This window comes from Prorops nasuta, unplaced genomic scaffold, assembly GCF_024137725.1.
Source record: "Prorops nasuta isolate Cenicafe-Biocafe unplaced genomic scaffold, Cenicafe_Pnas_1.2 PNAS00001, whole genome shotgun sequence".
NCBI classification, from domain to species: domain Eukaryota; kingdom Metazoa; phylum Arthropoda; class Insecta; order Hymenoptera; family Bethylidae; genus Prorops; species Prorops nasuta.
In genome coordinates this window covers 14,084,374-14,104,380 of record NW_027116798.1, presented here as the reverse complement: position 1 = coordinate 14,104,380, position 20,007 = coordinate 14,084,374, and the positions used below count along the sequence as shown (strand labels likewise).

At 34.6% G+C, this 20,007-nt stretch overlaps 1 protein-coding gene across 1 annotated transcript in view; it reads left to right on the top strand.

Annotated features, from left to right (window-relative positions):
* Positions 1 to 20,007, top strand: part of stw (straw) — a 234,711-nt gene that overhangs the window by 152,823 nt on the left and 61,881 nt on the right. Inside the window, exon 7 of the mRNA XM_066726085.1 lies at positions 8,470 to 8,665. Within this exon, the coding sequence (XP_066582182.1) occupies positions 8,470 to 8,665 (196 nt within the window). The remainder of the gene's footprint in view (positions 1 to 8,469; positions 8,666 to 20,007) is intronic.

Sequence of the window (20,007 nt, the reverse complement as noted above, 5' to 3'; positions counted from 1 at the left end):
ATAGATTATTTACATCATAGTACATTAAATATTTGCTTGGTTTTGTTGAGTCATAATCATTCATATACCGATTGTTTGCTTTTTCATAGCGGTGAGAGCACTGTCTCAAACCGCCACGTACTCCGCGCTCTACGAAAATCAACATTTCAAAATCAGTGAAAAGTTCCAATTTTATTCCAGTATATTTAAGCATTGCATCCCAAGTGAAGCCTGGGAGTGTAAAATAATGTGCAGGATCCAAGTTATAATTTTCCATGCAGCTATCGCGAAAATTTTTAAAAACGTCTGTCAGTAATAATACGTCAGTTTTTAAATAGAGATCGCTGTACTCCCCAAGTGTTTGTATTTGAAAATTGATCCATACCTCCTTAGCATGATTATATGCCTCTTCACTAATATCACTGTCAGTTAATTTATTAAAGAATAACTCGCGAGGCGGTAATGCATTTTCTTCCAGACGATTCAGATTATCTACGTAATCATAAGGAAAAATACCTTTTCTTGTTAGTAGATTAAATTGTTCCGTATTTAATTTCGAAAATTCTGACTCTAAGTTTTTCCATTGAGATCTCTCCAAGTATGAGCTCAATTTGTCTAAACTTGATGCTAGAAATTTAAATGAATCAATAAATCTGAGCTGAATATTATATTTCCGTATGTATTTTGTAAATGAAATATACTTTTCCTTATGTACAGGTACCAGGTATACTGAACCCTCATACATGCTAGCGACCGCATTGAAGATGAGTTGTGCATCGTAATTAGATAAATTATGAAAAATTACTGGAATAACGTGCGAATCATTAGTTTAAATTACAATTGTTGTGAGCGGGTCCTCTGTATTTACCTGTTAAATGATCATGATCGCGAACACGTATTTGATTTGGGAGAAATGGCTTTTTACATATATGACAGTCGGTGTCATTGTTATGACGAAAATTTTCACTAATACATAGCGTTCTCATAGGCACTGCAGTCTTTAGTTTTTCGCTTGCTATGCTAGCAATTTTATCGAGTTCTCGCACAAACCATTCTATACACTCGAGTCCACGATATGATTTATAAGTTGAGAGCGATGAATCACGAACGCTTTTAAAATAATATCCTACACTAAAGGGAAAATGTTTTTGATAAATACTACTACTACCGCTCGATTCATTCACTTTTTCTAATAAACATTCAATGTCTGCATATACAACGAATGGGGTCCTTTCACTGTTCTTGTCATTTTTAAAGGACACCCAACGGTCCTCTTCAGGTAGCAGTATACGGACGTTTATATTGAGCTGACTGCAATCACGTTTATGAAATTGAAGTTTATCCTCATTGAAGAAATAGTGTAAACATCTAAGTGAAAAAATCATATTAATATATAAACATTAAATAAAATTATATTCAAATATAAACAGTATAACATACCGATTACAAATAAGATGAGATCGTTTTTTCGAGTCAGTTGTATATTTAGCAAGCGAGAAAGATTCGTGATACATAAAAAATGTGCTGCACCTTGATGTTCGAGAAGAGGAAGATCGCATGTCTCGATTTCTCACATTTTGTGAGTTGAAGAGGTGCAATAATTTTATTCTCCTACCCTTCCTGCTCATCTACCATGGTAAAAACATTAATCGACACATCATTATCTTCTTCAAATTTAGGTATCTGCCTTAATGTGGTTGAAAATGTTATACTTCTAACGTTGAAAACAGATTTAAAATGGGGGTATGAAGATTGTAGTTGTGGGTGTTTAGTTGACATAGCCGGATAGAGTGCAGCCGTTACAGCCCATGCAAAACATGTATTATCATCACTCTGTACGTTTATCACTGCATGTTTCTTCTTAATATATTTTGGAATGTCGATTGTACAGCTTGCATGTAGTGGATTATAATGATTTATATTCACAATTAAATTTAATATTTTTTCCAAAGCCCACCCACTATCACGCTCTTGAAATTCACCTATTTTTGTTTAAATTTTATCTATGACGTTTGTTTTATACCAATCACTAAAAGTATCAGTCTTGAATAAAATCACATTTTTTGTGGAAACATGTTTGATATCACTAATTTCCTTGCAAATAAATTGTCCGTTGAATACCATATTTATCTTAACAGCGCTTACTTTACTGAATACTTTGTTCATGTAAGATTGCAGCATATCTATTGCTGCCAATAGAAATTCATGTGGTTCGATATAATTAGTGTTTAATATCATACCACTAAACATTCGACTTTTAAATGATGAATCAAGATCTTTCCAAATAAGCTTTTTCACATTAATGCCCGCTCCAATTGAATTTTTATTTTTTGCCACATGGAGAAGTAACTTTCGAATACATTTTATTTCTGCAAGATTTTTCTGTACAGCATCTGGAGTTGCATTCCGGTTGGATTCTCTCAAATTTCGAATATAATCACTACACTTGCAAACCCACTCGCGATAATCATGCTGAGTTCTTAAATCGGGATTCTTAAGAGCGTGATTTGAAGAATAATTTTTTTCTCTTGCTGCTCTGATTAATAGGCACTGTATCTGAGCAATTTCCATAACAATTTTCTGCCTTGACCCTATACGTGCATTGTGGCTAGCAACTCTCAATTTTTTAATGTAATCACGACAATCACGTACCCACTCACGATATTCATCCTGGCTATTTAAAACTCTATTTAGAAGCGACATCGTAGTTCTTTCCGTTTAAATGATCAACGTGAAACTAATGAAAAATCTTAGATGGAGAGTCCTTCAAATAATCAGTCTCCGAGACACTTCAGTAATATAAATATTTTACGGATCAGGTTGCGCGTTGAAGTAAAAAGAATGCATTCAAGTTTAAAATATACATATATTCTAGATTTTTGATTCATACATATATTTCATATAATATACATTTCTCAGTGCACATATACCCTCATGATTCATGCAAATAGGAAGTTGTGAATTATATAAACCATCTGCTAAATTATAATTTCCCCACACATATTCATCTACATTACTAATTTCTAAATCACAAATACTCCTTAACCAATTTAACTTTTCCACCCCTTTTACAAAAACCGTATCCTCATATACATATTTTTTTTATAATATCTTTATATTTATAATATGGTGAATAACCATCCATCCAATTTAAGCCATGATGATTGAAAAAGATTGAACTGAAAAAGAAATTCCTTATTCATTGAAAATAATAATTCGTTATTGTTTTTTATAAAATATACTTACTCTGTTCTCTTTCTCTCCTCTTCACTTAACCAAGTATGTCGAAAGGGGGGTGAAAATAAGATATGATGCACTTTTAGTTCTTGTAAAAGTGCAAATTCTTTAACTATAAATGTCTTATCCATTAAATGGAATCCTTGAAAATCGACGAACGTTGGGATCATCATGTTAGCGTTTTTAATACTAAATTTATTACACTTTGCCTTTATTTTAAATATATACTTTTTTTGTTTCTTTAAAGTTTTCCCCTTCTCTTCAAACCAAGTATTTTAATTCTCCCACTATCCTTAACTATTCTCTCTCTCTTTGGACCAATGGTGTTTCTAAGTGTCTGGTTAGTCAACTCCCACCACAGATCAAATGTTTCACATCCCTTACAGCATTTAAAAAATCTTGAGGAGCGTGTAGGGTAGTCTTCAGTTCAGAAAATCTTCAGTTCAAGTTAAGCTAGTGACTCTTAAGCTACTCTGCCACAATGATAGGTTTCAACGAAATTACACATATCATTGACATTGATGGCTTTATGGTCAACAAAAAAATAATCTACAAAGATATAGCTATGCAAAATTTGGCTAATAATTATACGCATTACGGGGCGTTTAGGGTCAGTCTGCCCTATGAAAAATTAAATTTGAGTGATAAAAAGACAGTGAGTTTTGTGTTTAAAAATATACACAGAATTGAATACGGAAATGTTGGTTGTGAAAAATACAACCAACATGACGTATTTGATTTTATCAATCAAATCAACAACGACTGTGAACGGCCGATAGTGGCATACAAAGGAGGCCACATTGAACGAGATGTTCTAAATTCACTGGGGATTATCAGTATGAACTTAGAAGCATACAACTGTCCCAAATTCGATATATTAATAAATGAATATAGAATGTATACGCAAACATGTAGTTTGCATAAATTATTGTATACGAGAAAAAACAAGCCAGTCCACTGTGTGGCCCAAGAAGTGGATATTTTCACAAAGTGGGTGCGGAAACAAATAAAAGGTAAATATTCAAAATTAAGTTCGCAATTTATTTGATATTAATAAATCTTTTATGTTTCACAAGCTGTTATTAGCTGAATGGGTTAAATATTATTGTATATTAGTATTTATATAAGTTTCATGTACGTTTTTAATTATATGATAAATTTTATTTAAATGTGTCTTTCTTTTCACCTACTCCTATTTCCCTTAATTTATTCTGTAAAAGAAAAATAGTGAAAAAAGTACTTTATAATTATTACTAACTCATAAAAGAAAAAATCATCCTATTGCTCAATGTTTATGAAAAAATGTGAAATCATGTTAAATAGAGGGTCCACAGTAGGAAAATAGTGGGAGGGTCTAAGATAAGTATGTGGAGGGAGAAAAGCCCCTCCGAGGGCAGGTCTAAGAGAAAATGTCAGTCTGTAAGATTGTGAGGACCCCTAGCGGTGTAGCTGCCACAGTAATTTTCGTGATCGCCACCTAGTGGAGAAAATTGAAACTTTTTCCTCCAGTAACTAAAATATAAAAAAGTTATCTGGGTAACTGTCAGTGTAACTAACCATCCGGACCCTAGGGTGATGGGAGAGGGGTAAGAGACTAAGAGAGAAAGAGAGGGTGAGAGGGATCTCTCTCTCTCTCACACACTCCTCACAGCCAAGGCACTTCCTCCGCACACCCGCACTCTCCCTCATCACCCAATATACCCCAGCTCTTAAGACACCCCCCCCCCCGCACACCCGCACCCCCCTCACCAACATGTCACAGAGACACTTCCCCCCTGCACACCCGCACTCCCCACACCCCATGTCACAGGAACCGCCTAGCTACCACTACTCATGGTTAATTGGCCTTTTAAAGCCACGTATTCATATTGCACATAACGCACGGTTTAATACTCCTCGTCTTTTAAATGCTATAAAGAGTTGTTCACTATTAGAGAATTTTAACGGGATCCATCAAGCCCTCTGTAGCCAACATTACGGAACGAAAGCCGATGGAGAATAGTCCAGCGTTATTTTTCGACCGATTTTAATGATTTTGGGCTTGTTGGAACCTTTAGGACTCGCACCTTGTCAAAAAAAACCTTATTTTTCAAAAAATGAAAAAAAATCGAATTGTTTAAAAATTCGCATTAATAATATTTAATCGCAAAACAAATCAGAAAATCGGGCTTCTTTATGACGAAGTGCCAGACCTAACGATTCCAACAAGCCTAAAAACATTGAAACCGGTTGAGAAATAGAGCCGTACTATTGTCCCGCGTTTCTGAGGTGGACGAAAATCAAAAATTTTTAGGAGGGAAGCTAGGCTTCCTCCCCTCTCGCGGCTCACGCTAACGTGTTCCCCCACTCCAGCATCGAAACATACTGCGAAGCTTTCCTCATATTTACGCTATTCCCCTATCTGTAGCTATATACATATTAATACCGCTAAAATAATTTTGAGAACATTTCATCTTGCCGATATAATGAAATTGCTAAAAAAGCAATTATCATTTTGAAATAAAATTTTAGAAAAGGAGATTTCGTAATGCTTGAAATATAAGGCATACGGTGAAACGCGGGACAATAGTACAGTAGTATTATTCAACAGAATTTGATGAGACTAGTAATAATTAAAGCCATTCTTCATGTAGATTGTCCTAAATAGCTCGCATTTTCGATAAAGCTTATAGTTTTTCAGCTATGAACGTTTAAAGTTGCACGGCACACAAATACATATTTCTTCTCTCGCGTAGATCAGCTCTTGCGTATGTCCATCTTCAATCGTTCATAACTAGATAACTATAAGCTTTATCGAAAATGCGAGCTCTTTACGACAATCTACATGAAGAATGTCTTTAGTTATTACTAGTCTCATCAAATTCTGTTGAAAAATACGACTGTACTATTGTCCAGCGTTTCGCCATATGCCTTATATTGCAAGCATTACGAAATTTCCTTTTCTACAATTTTATTTCAAAATGACAATTGCATTTTTAGCAATTTCATTATATCGGCAAGTTGAAATGTTCTCAACATTATTTTAGCGGTATTAATATGTGTATAGCTTCAGATAGGGGAATAGCGTAAATATGAGGAAAGCTTCGCAGTAAGTTTCGATGCTGGATTGGGGGAACACATTAGCGTGAACCACGAGAGGGGCGAGAGGCTAGCTTTCTTCCTCTTCCTTATCATCTTCCTGTCAATTTTTGGTTTTCATCGACCTCAAAAATGTGGGTCAAAGGTACGGCTCTATTTCTCAACCGATTTCAATGTTTTTGGGCTTGTTGGAATCGTTAGGTCTGGCACGTCGTCATAAAGAAGCCAGATTTTTCAATTTGTTTTCCGTTTAAATATTATTAATGCGAATTTTTAAACAATTTTTTTTTACGTTTTTTGGAACATACGGCTTTATTAATGACAAGGTGCAAGTCCTAACGATTCCAACAAGCTCAAAAACATTTTTCATAAAATGAAAAAAAGGTTTATTTATTCTTAAAGGGGTCCTTCAGTCTCTCCACTTATTAAGCCGAAATTTCGAAACAAGACTATGGCTTTAGTTGAAAACTAATTTTCGAGTCATTTTGTTCTTCCACTGATGCAGCAAACTGCTCAATGTGATAAAACAGTGAGATTTCCAAAAACAGAAAAAAATACAGTTTCTTATAATAGCTTTTATAATATAATATTTATTTTTTGACTACTTTAGACCAGTTCATATGTTACGTCACCGAAAAGATAAAACGACTTGAAAAATAATCTACGAATAACGCCGTATTATTCTACAGACTTTTCAACTAAATGGATGCTATTGAGGATCCTTTCAAAATAGGCAGAAAAAAGATTTCATTAGTACCAGAATCAGGAATGTAAGATATTAGGAGGTAATATTAATAATCGGCGTAGTTGCGTTCCTGTGTGTATATGCGTGTACGACAATACGGATCGATAGAGAAGTACAAACTTCTTGTGTTTTTTGAAGGGGAACTGTCAACGATAGTGGGAGTAAAGTAATTTTTCCGTTGAATCAAAGTCCTGATTTATCGGATTCAAATTAATTTATCTCAGCAATGATGCTTTTCCGGACTTTATAGTATAGGAATTTTCTACTTAGTTTAGCCACAAGAATATGTGGTTAAAATTAAAAGCATCATTGCTGATACATCCTGCATATCCTCGGGGTCGCCCGAGTTGGCAAAATTGGTCTAAACACAGAGGCTGTCCTTTTCCTGACTTACTATTTTTCGTAAGGCTAACATTATGCTTTTTCCAGAGTAGGCTTATTACTTCCCAGCCTCGCTACTATTCGAATTTTCTTAGCTCTTCTTTTTAACAAATGCCGAGGAAGCCATATAAAGCCACATTTTAAGCTAAGAGTATCGCCGATCGCGGTTTTCTTTTCTGTCTACGGCTTCCCTCACCGATTATGCATTGTTCGGTAGAGCCTTCGCACGCGATAGAAAAAACTTAACCAGGTACCTGGAAGGCTGACGAATGTATGCTTCGGAGCTTGCTTTCCAGGACCCATAATTCTCAGTTTTCCGACACTTTTCCTGGATTTCTTGTTTCAGGATCCTCCTTCCTATCTTGCTGGGCCAGCCATCGCCCTCCTTAACCGGGCTATACTGGCCTCTCTGTCCCATCCTTTGTCCTGTGACTCCTAACTCACACAAATAATTCCGACCGAAACTTTCCTTGCAATGAGCTTGCATCGATCAAGCTTCAATTAGAAATTTCGTGGCGCCACTAGGCTTACGCGAAGGCGCTCGGCCTTATCGCGAAAAGACGCAAAATATAAAGAGAAACTTAATTTTACATGTAAAAATCCTCTCGGAATCTACAATGTTACAAATTTCAAATAGAAATATTTCATAAACCATTGAAGAATATGAGAAAATGAAAGGGGTCCTGTAAAGCTTTTGAGATAAGTTACAAGCATATGCATTTAAAAAAAGGGGTCTCCATTCGAAAACATTGTTATGATATTCGAATATTCTTCAGGGTGTTTTTAAAAGATATACAACCGTGAACAAGATATAGCTTTTTGAAAATACTAAAAAATTATCAATTACATTTTTTATGAAAATTCTTCAACTGTTTATAAGATATTTAAGCATATATTGATTTATGAGACGACCTGTAGCTATGATACAATAGATAAATATTATATTTTATATAATGTAGTTTAATATCTCTGAACTAATTAAAAAATTATTAGTAATATTTGTATAATCAGATTTATTTTAATATGCCATGTGTATATTTGCATTACAGGTGTTAAATCCTCTTGACGCTATCTGCAATAGGCCACGAGAAGATGCCATTTGCGTCAGTCAATTAAAGAATGCGCGGCATATTGATGAAGGGATTCTTCAAGAACGACCAGATGTCAAAATATTCTTGCCATTTCGCTTTCTGTTCTACAGACCTGAAGAAGTTTTTCAGCCTCAAACATATAATCGGTTTCTTGGTAATTTTTATAACAAAACTATAAATAACCCTAAGTACCAGAAAATTATAGGCACTTTGAGCTCAACGCACGATGTTGTTATGTTTTCCATTGAGCCACTAGTAGTTATGAGCACTTTTGGTCTTGGTCTTGCATTCTTGGTTTCGGATTTTCACAAGATCGAGACGAAGACCAAGTTACGCTTTCATTAGCAAGGCTAGAAACAAGAATTTGTCTGCAAGACCATCACTAAGACCAAGACTATGTAGACAAGACCAATGCCGAAACCAATACCGAATAGCGAGACTTTTGCAATGTGGAATATTTGTATGCAGATGTATGTGTGATTGCACACTCAACCAGCAATTGTTTCTAACAAATCACTATCGCGGATGGTAAAAAGCCAACACTAGGCACAAACACACACACACATATATTTATATTATAGGTTCATTGTTATGGGATCGTTTTTATAATAAGTCAGAAACAATTGAAACTGGCAAACAAAGCAACGCATTTCGCATTTAGACTTTTGCGAGGGTAGCAGAGCACTAATACAAATTTTCGATTCTTTTCTAAACTTTAATTGATTAATTTTCATGCAAGCTATGGAAGGAAGCGAGGTGGGTAGGCAAATTACCTAATGTTAAAATGCCATAACGAGAAAGGAATCTAATAAAGCTAATTGCAGATTACTAACTATTCTACTTAAATGTTACCGACCGGTTAGTCTGTAAATCATACAAAGTAGGAGCTGGCAACGTTGGAAGTTATATACAATGATAGGCATGTATAGTGTCCCTCGATGCATTTAGGAACCGCGTTTTAAAGAGCTTCTCAATACCAATAACTTAAGACGGAGAAGCGCAGGTTGGCATAAATTTTTTATTAAAGAAACTAAATATTATTATTCAAAGTTTTTTGATATAAAATGTTCGTTTAACTCACGCTTTTCCGTCTTGAGAGTTATTGATGGTGAGAGATTTTATAAATCGCGGCTCCTAAATGCATCGAGGGGCGTCATCCATGCCGATCAGTGCACATAAATTATCAGAAACTTGCACTATTTATATTTCTAAATTAAAAAATGCAGTTTTACAAATAACTTGTTGAAAAATGCAAATTTTTGTTTTATCTGGATATGTCTCTAAAACTATAACTTTGCATATCGTATTCAAGTGCAGATTTAACAATATAATAATGATCTATATGTAGTATCCACATATAAACAGTAGATGCTATCTGATACCAAACCGAGGTCATTTTGTATCTACTGATTATCATTATGAGAACAATATTATTTGTCATCCAGAAAGCATTTGTTATATTGAAAGGAAATAAAATTTTAACAAAAATATTTGGCTTTACCCGAATTTTGAATAAAAACCAATATTCTGTACACAATTATTTATCTCATTATGAATTACTAACCGTAGCATTTCATAATTGTGCTTAAGATAATTTAGCAGTGCATAATCATGGCAGAGACAAAAAATTACACATATATATCCTCGAGCTTTTGAGTTAATTGTCCTTCCCTCTAGTTATAAGTCCTCTTTTTCCACGTTGGCTACTAACTCGTCTTCTTCCAAAACCAAATCTTGTTCAAACACTAAGTTTTCCTCAAAGATCAAATCTTTTTGCATATAATCTCTCGAGTTATAAACCAACTTATTTAAGAATTCAATTTTTTGTCTTTTTAAAATGTTAATATTTCTGTCCAATGTTATATATTTGCTTATACTCTGCCACGCAGGAAATATCCAAGCATATAATTTGGACTTTATGGTTTTCTTTCTTCAGATTCCTTTTCTTAACTGTTCGTAGGAAATTAGATAATTTTTAATTATTTGTATCATTCCACCTGAAAAATGAAATCAGAGAATATCTAAAGAAATAAATTTCTTATGGTATATGTGTGCTCACATGTACATGGTAAAGTAATCTTTATATTATACATTTTCAGGGTATAATGATACATTTTAAACTTTGTAAGGTTATTCCCGTCAGTGGGAGGGGCCACTCACACTACGGGGTTTCCCATTGCCTTCGCCCGTCCTTTTCTATCGGTATCAGGGCGCCAGTTGGTCAGTTGGGTGGCCAACAACCCTACGTTATCAATTGGGTCCTTCGACCCCATTCTCTATGCATCTTATACAGCCCTGCGGCCATGCACATGGACGGTAGCGGTGGCCAGCGTCGCTCAGTGTGCTAGGTCGTGGAGAGAGGGGAGGGTTCCTTACGGAAGTTCGAGCCTCGCAGACCTACCTGCTGAGGGGCATACATTCATCCCTCACCACCCACACCCAGGTGGTGGTGACGAGTGCGTGAACATACGGTATCATTTGCCAAGCATAGAGCTTGCCAGGAGCGGACCACCACGGAGGCAATGTTCGCGGCCCGTCCAGCCATAGCGCAAGTCTATGATATTACGGAGGGCACCGGGACACATTCCAACGGGCTAACTACGCCCCTGCACAACCCACTATGCATTGGCCGGTATCCAGTCGTGACGTACGTGCAGGCTGGCCTATAGCACACGTCTCACGTACGCGAACCGGCCCATGGCTGCTGAGTGCCGCTTCACGCGCTCACCAGCACGCACGGTAACATCAGCACAGTCTCAAGGTCGCGTTCCGACTGACTGTAATGGCAGTCTGCGCACGACATTCGCGCAGCCTGCTTGACGCGCGTAACCAGCATTCAAGCTAGACTCGATGTTCTATCTCCCCTCCTCGTGGGGACTTATAGACACTGTCATTCCTTTAGGACTCCCCGAGGCCGCTTCTCCTTATCTCAGGTTGCCTGGGTTGTTTGGCATGGCCCTGCCTTACTTCCCAGGACAACCTGGACATCGTTTATTGGAGCGCCGGTCTTTTCATCCGGGCCTCTGCCCCTGTCAACGGGGTCTATCCTTAACGTTAGCTATAATCCACTCGTGAGCCTATCTGACGAGTCGGTAACGTAGGGATTAATAATATCCACTGTTCGGTAGCTTTTATACTTTTTATTCGGTATCTCGCATACGTAACGGGGAACTGAGTTACAACTTATGTACGATGCTACGTCTGTTCGTTTTTACAGTGTACATGTGCACATACACATATATGAATTATCTGGGCCATCGAATCGGTATCAGCGTCATTAATTTAAATTATTAAATCAACCGCTGAATACTACGGAATAAAACCGTGCGTTTTATGAATAAATTTTCATAATATAGTTCAATAAATAGTGTTACATACTCGGTCTAAATGTTATTTTTACTCTGTGATCCAGGGAGAAGATCGAAACAAAGGACAAGAGGAATAATTGTTTGGTTTTAATAATTTTGCTTCGGTTTTCCAAAATTAATCTTTATTTTACGACTAACCTTGTTTTGAGGTAAAACCCCACGAACGTGATGGGAAAGACCTTTCCTTCTTCGATAGGTGTGTCCAGGAACTTGGTGGTCCATCTTTTCAATACAGTTTTTAACAATATAGTTGATGAAATGCACGTGCTATCACGCTTCGCAATCCGTCGAGAGAGTGAGCGTCGCAAAGATCCTCTCTTACCCGTTAACTCAATGGGAGGTAGGGTGATCACGTGTGTGTGATTCACACTCCGCAAACTAAAGCCCCCTAGTCCCTTTTAAGATGAACTATGCTGTCTTGAATGCGGGTAGTTTAAATATCTCCAACAAATAGTTATAAATGGAATTAAAAGTGGAATAAGGAGGCAAAATAAACATACAGAAAAAATCTATAACTGATGGACGAATTCTTAATGATTTTTTGATTGTCAAGTGATATCTTTTCTGTGCATTATTAGTGAGATGTAAACAATTGTAGACTGTTATCATTTTTGGGACCTGTTTTTTTAATCCATTGTTTTATATAATAACGTAATACAGGCGATAATATTACAAAAATCTCATAATTCTTTTTTATTATTTTAATTATTTCCACAAATACCATTTTTATTATCTCTTGTGGCAACAAACATATATTTATCAGCATTTTAATATATCTCTCAGCTAATTTCTTATTTGTCGAATCAAGTTCTTTATGGGGAGCCTCGTATAACATCACGAAATATTAGCAGATTTTGGGATTTTTTCTCAATGGTAAGGGAATATATAATCGAATCACTATTTCTGCTGTTGATTGTATGTATTCTCAAAAGTATTATAATATTTTTTTTTTACTTTAGTTGAGTTACAAACAAAGTTATTTAACTTTAATGTTGAAGCGTCCGCATGAACATCATCAAACGGCGTGACGTGTAGCTTTCCTAAAAAGCAAAAAATTCATGTTTTTCTTTTTTTTTACATTCCTAATAAAATTCCCCTTTGGATGAACCTCGTTTAATTGAAAAAAATTATAGTTTAAACATAAGTATCAGCTGTGAAAAATAAAATCTAATTTTGACAATTTTTTTGTTCACTTTTAAATTAGATTACTAAATATTAATTCGTAAAATATTTTTAATTCAAGGTTAATCTATAGCTGCATTTTATAACCTTTAACACAAAGAAAAAATTTTTTAAATCGGTTAAGAACTTTTCGAGTTATGTGTCACGCCAATTCGGAAAAAATGGTTTTGAGAAAAACGAGTTTATAATTTCCAGTAAGAAAGAGACTCTCAGCTGACGGATGATAATAGGATCGATAACTGTTGACTACAACAAATATTTTTACCAAACTTATATGAAATATAGTATCAGGTAATGTATGAAAACAAGGTTTAACCGTACACAGAAATAATGAAAGCTATTGTTTCTAGCGGAACAGTACGCTCCGCAAACAATATTATTGCATGACGCACAACTACAAAAATCTCTATAACTATGTGCTCAGTAAGAATTTTAATGTAATATTTTAAAGGTACTATCTTTAGGATATGTACTATACATATATATGAAAAGAAATATCGACTTTAAAAACTTATTTCACGAGGCTCCCCCTTAACGGGAATCCGTATACCGATATTACAGGGCAAAAACTATTTCGCATGCAGCATCTTCATTTGTTGACGGATTGTAAAGTTATTACATGTTTTTGGAAATTCCAGAAGCTTATCTATTAAATTACGTTGAAAAAATTAACAAAAAAATATTTTTTGTTTAAATAAATATATTATTATTATTGAGAAACAACAAATAAATCGCGAAATCCCCCAACCTACTTTAGTAGATAATGTTTTTGAGTTTCCAAAAAGTCCAGAAAAATACAAAATCGTCAAGAAATGACAACTTTGCATTTGAAATAAACAATGGAAGAATTCGTGTTGGCGATTTTACGAATTAATATCTAGTAATCTAATTTAAAAATTAACAAAAAAATTGTCAAAATTAAATTTTATTTTTCACAGCTGATACTTATGTTTAAATTATAATTATTTTCAATGAAAAGAGGTTCATCCAGAGGGGAATTTTATTAGGAATGTATTAAAAAAAGAAAAACATGAATTTTTTGCTTTTTAGGGAAGCTACACGTCACGCCGTTTGAGATTGTTAATGAGGACGTATCAACATTAAAGTTAAATAACTTTGTTTTTAACTCAACTAAAGTAAAAAAAAATATTATAATACTTTTGAGAATACATACAATCAACAGCAGAAATAGTGATTCGATTATATATTCCCTTACCATTGAGAAAAAATCCCAAAATCTGCTAATTTTTCGTGATGTTATACAAGGCTTCCCCCATAAAGAACTTGATTCGACAAATAAGAAATTAGCTGAGAGATATATTAAAATGCTGATAAATATATGTTTGTTGCCATAAGAGATAATAAAAATGGTATTTGTGGAAATAATTAAAATAATAGAAAAGAATGATGAGATTTTTGAAATATTATTGCCTGTATTAAGTTATTATATAAAACAATAGATTGAGAAAACAGGTCACAATATGATATCCGTTTACAATTGTATACATCTCACTAATAATGCACAGAAAAGATACTACTTGACAATTAAAAAATCATTAGGAATTCATCCATCAGTTATAAATTTTTTCTCTATGTTTATTTTGCCTACTTATTCCACTTTTAATTCCATCTATAACTATTTGTTGAACTATACTATGAAAATTTATTCATAAAACGCACGGTTTTATTCCGTAGAAGTGAGCGGTTGATTTAATAATTTAAATTAATGACGCTGATACCGATTCGATGGCCCAGATAATTCATATATGTGTGTGTGCACATGTACACTGTAAAAACGAACAGACGTAGCATCGTACATAAGTTTAAAATGTATCATTATACCCTGAAAATGTTGCGACATGGCTTCCTGCCACTGTGGGGAAGGCACAATTTTAACAAGAATCAGTGCAAAGGCACACAGACTTTACTTATAAAGAGCGCCAGGCTCATGAACTTTATATATGAGCCAGTCTGAGGCTTGCCGGCTTGAGACTTTTCAAGGACGTGGCATGCTGTGAATTTAAAGTGGATTCTCTTGGAAAATTACTAGTACACATTAATAAAAATTAAAATAAGAATTATATTCTATCACTGCTCTGTCCATCAATTTTACAACTATACAAGTTAAGATAATTATACAATTGTATATGGGATTTCTCCCCAAAATCTACCGTTAACTTAATACGACAAGAGCAATGAGATGATAATCATTTACAAGAAAATATTTATATATACATAAGAAATGAAAGAATGAAAATGAGATAATATTGAGGAGGTGGATCACTCGTATGACTCTCAGTCCAGGCATGAACAAGTCCAAATGGACAAAAGACCCCTTTCAAGCTTATCCACCGCTAGCCCTCCAAGAACCTAATTACTTGCTGCACTATTCCTGTAGGAAGTATAAGGCACAAGCAAAGAGGTAACACCAGGTCAAGTAAGGCGTAGCCAAGTCCATCAATATTCAAATCAATACCAGAAAGTTAATTGGCTCGGGTTTTCCAACGGAGTCTCTAAATCTCCTTTCTTAATGTGCGTATGCACCAAATTCATTAACCTTATGTTAACCACAATATAATTTCAACACCTAGCCAGGAGATATTTGATTGAAAATAAGTTTATGTACAAGTATATAAGTAAGGAAGAAAAATAAAAGTATATATATATATATATATATATATATGGCATTAAAGCCTAAATCCTGTCATCTTACAGGCTATGGAATTTATAATCCAACTCATCTCAATGATAGTTCACTTTCCTTATTGGAAATACTAGACTATATGAGTGAAAAGGGGAAAAGCTCTGTATCTGTCTCATGTGATTGGAGTTGGATTCAATAGTACTCCCTACGTAGACCTGCTACACCCCACCAAGCCTGGAGCCACCAAGTTAGTCGCAAAGGAATATTAATAATTAAACGTTGAGTCCTACTATCGGTACTCAACGCTTACCTTCGCGCAATAAACAATATAGCAAAGTATAAGCCTGGCATGCACAGCAGAGTCAATTGATAGGTTAGGATTAAAGGATGGAGTTGAAGTCCCAATGAATCTCCTGACAGTTCCCAATTTCCTGTCTAACCTCCTTCCTTCCTTCTTGGTATATCAAATCCAGTTTCGTAGTCCACTTATGTGGGTAACTTAACCAGATCGAAGCCTTCCTTGGATTTTCCAAAATTCGTCCTGCCCCAATGACGGGTAAAAGTGGTGTGTCTGCGCCAAACCTGCCTCTCGCCCAGGCGGTCGTAGCAGCTATGCGCGCGGGCGCAGCGTCGCCACCCGGGATCGAGAGAAACCTTGTTTGCGCGCGGTGTTTAAAAATCAAAAATAATTCATGTAGCAAGGCAAAAGAATTTGCCTTGTTATAATGTATACTATAAAGATTACTTTACCATGCACATGTGAGCACACATATATCATAAGAAATTTATTTCTTTAGATATTCTTTGATTTCATTTTTGAGGTGGAATGATACAAATTATTAAAAAGTATCTAATTTCCGACGAACAGTTAAGAAAAGGAATCTGAAGAAAGAAAACTATAAAGTCCAAATTATATGCTTGGATATTTCCTGCATGGCAGAGTATAAATAAATATATAACATTGGACAGAAATATTAACATTTTAAAAAGACAAAAAATTGAATTCTTAAATAAGTTGGTTTATAACTCGAGAGATTATATGCAAAAAGATTTGATCTTTGAGGAAAACTTAGTGTTTGAACAAGATTTGGTTTTGGAAGAAGACGAGTTAGTAGCCAACGTGGAAAAAAAGGACTTATAACTAGAGGGAAGGACAATTAACTCAAAAGCTCGAGGATATATATGTGTAATTTTTTATCTCTGCCATGATTATGCACTGCTAAATTATCTTAAGCACAATTATGAAATGCTACGGTTAGTAATTCATAATGAGATAAATAATTGTGTACAGAATATTGGTTTTTATTCAAAATTCGGGTAAAGCCAAATATTTTTGTTAAAATTTTATTTCCTTTCAATATAACAAATGCTTTCTGGATGACAAATAATATTGTTCTCATAAAGATAATCAGTAGATACAAAATGACCTCGGTTTGGTATCAGATAGCATCTACTGTTTATATGTGGATATTACATATAGATCATTATTATATTGTAAAATCTGCACTTGAATACGATATGCAAAGTTATAGTTTTAGAGACATATCCAGATAAAACAAAAATTTGCATTTTTCAACAATTTATTTGTAAAACTGCATTTTTTAATTTAGAAATATAAATAGTGCATGTTTCTGATAATATATGTGCACTGATCGGCATGTATGACGCCCCTCGATGCATTTAGGAGAGCCGCGTTTTATAAAATCTCCCACCATCAATAACTCTCAAGACGGAAAAGCGTGAGTTAAATGAACATTTTATATCAAACAACTTTGAATAATAATATTTAGTTTCTTTAATAAAAAATTTACGCCAACCTGCGCTTCTCCGTCTTAAGTTATTGGTATTGAGAAGCTCTTTAAAACGCGGTTCCTAAATGCATCGAGGGACACCATACATGCCGATCAGTGAATATAACTTCCAACGTTGCCAGCTCCTACTTTGTATGATTTACAGACTAACCGGTGGGTAACATTTAAGTAGAAAAGTTAGTAATCTGCAATTACCGTTATTAGATTCTTTTCTCATTAGGTCATTTTACTGTCATATGGAGGATTACCTAGTAATAATATGAGCTAATAAGAATATCGCCTAAAAACGCTATATTCACATCGGTCAAAAGCCGGTGTTACGGATTATTGATTAAATCGTCTGTGAATGTCTAAAATTGAGAGGCTGGCAACGTTGCACTGCATTTGGTTGGGTGGGTGAATATCCACGAGTTCTCTTAACTCAGAAATTTGAATATTTGCCTGCTAACCATACTTAATCTGTACCATGTTAAAATCTTCATCAATTTTGTCTAATCATGCTAATAAAGTAGCAATTAAATGTCAGGCAAGCAGGTCAGCAGATATCATTACCCTTGCATTGATGAAAGGCAATTCTCTTCAGTTGATAAAAAAGATACAGAACATGAATGATAATAGGCGATTTGCAGCTGATTTGATATCCTTACTTTATAATTGTAGTAAGCTTAATATTAAGGATAAAAATCAAATTAAGTTAGTAGTCTAGTTGTATGGGTCGAAAAAAATGTTGTTTTCATAATTCGATAGCATATCAACATGAGAATATGTTGTATAAATTTTAAACCGATATTCAAAATATTAACAAAGATATAACATATATTCGAGAAAGCCGCATAATTGAACGCTGAAAGCTGCGCGACAGCTGCTAACGGTAATTCCTGATTATTATGACTCATTGCCTTTATATTTCTTTGGAGTTTCGTATACCTTTTGATATACAAAAGGATATAACCGGATATACCGGTGTGTTACCTATATGAAGAGACCAAAGGCTGCTTGTACGCACCCGGGATCGACAATTAGTGTGAAGATGAAAGTTCTCTTAGCCACACTTTAAACGCATTTTTCTCGTAACCACGTTTTCTCGGTCGGCCCGAGTCATATCAGATTTTCTATTGAACTGATCGGGCAGAAATATTTACAGGTTGTTCCACACATCTATAATTCTGTCCGGAACCAGAATCATTACTTTTCAATTTAACACTCAATTTACACTAAAAAAATTGTACCTCTTTTCTCGAAGTCCACCATTTTGTTATTTTTCAACCAAATTAATATTTTCTAATTCTTTCAGAATGACAATCCTACTGAACAATAATCCGTTGCATTTTTTTGTTTCCGATTACCCAAATTGGAGATACCTCACGGGCCAGCAAAACATGTTTTTTCTATCACCTACTTAGACCCCATATAATTTAAATAAAATATTGTAAAAATTAAAAAAAACATTTTTTTTTTAATTCAATATAGTATTAATACATATAAAATTTTTAGATTTGTTGCATTTCATTTAGGCAGTCAAAAAAATTCCCGAAAAATACCCTGCAAAACCGGTCGATTTACTATAATACTGCCTTATATTTAGCAAACAACTTTACGAATCCATTCTAATAGAGAATGGCACTACATCAATGAGCCATCACTCATTATGGTAGCGTGGTGCTACTTACCTGATGCATTGTGAAATGCAAGAGAAAGCATGATTAGAGATTTCTTTGCAATCACTGCCTATGGGATATGAATCTCTAATATCTAAAATAATAGATATTGTTAAAGTTAACAACAATTAACTTAAATCAATATTGGTAAGTAATTTAATTTGCTTTTTAATACTGACAATTAATACTTTTTAAAAAATTAATATTTGTTACTAGAACTTGCGAGATCCAAAGAATTAAGTGCGTTAAACAAGGACGAATGGAAAGTGCTATTACTTGGGCATTAAAAGCGCAAGATAATGGATATATTACTTATATCGCTGATCAATTATTGAGGCGTTATGTTCATAATGGCGAGATTGAATGTTGTGATTTACTTGAGAATTTAGGATCCTGTATGCTAGCTATCGAAATACTCACACTTTTAGGTTGGTAAATATTATACTTAGCTATAGTACCGAAAATAACGTAAATAGAGTATATTTTGTATTGATTTGTAAAACTTTTTTAATTCCAGTTAAATATTGTGAATTTCACCGAAAGTATGAGAACGAAGAGTTGAAGAATGCAGCGAGTTTTTCGTCAATCCTTCGGTTCCTTTAATTTAATAACTAAATAGTAAGGTCTATATAACTGGTGTTGTTAAACAATTTGTATATCGAATACGATTACTAAGCTTTACTTTTTGTTTTTATAATATTTCGCTGATTCTTTTGACTGACGTAATACAATTGTTGGAGGTAGAAGACGTTCTTCCTTCGTCCAACGATAGTTTCGAGCTATTACGCTACACGGTGGCATATGGAAATCATTCCAAATAATTTCGAGGAGAA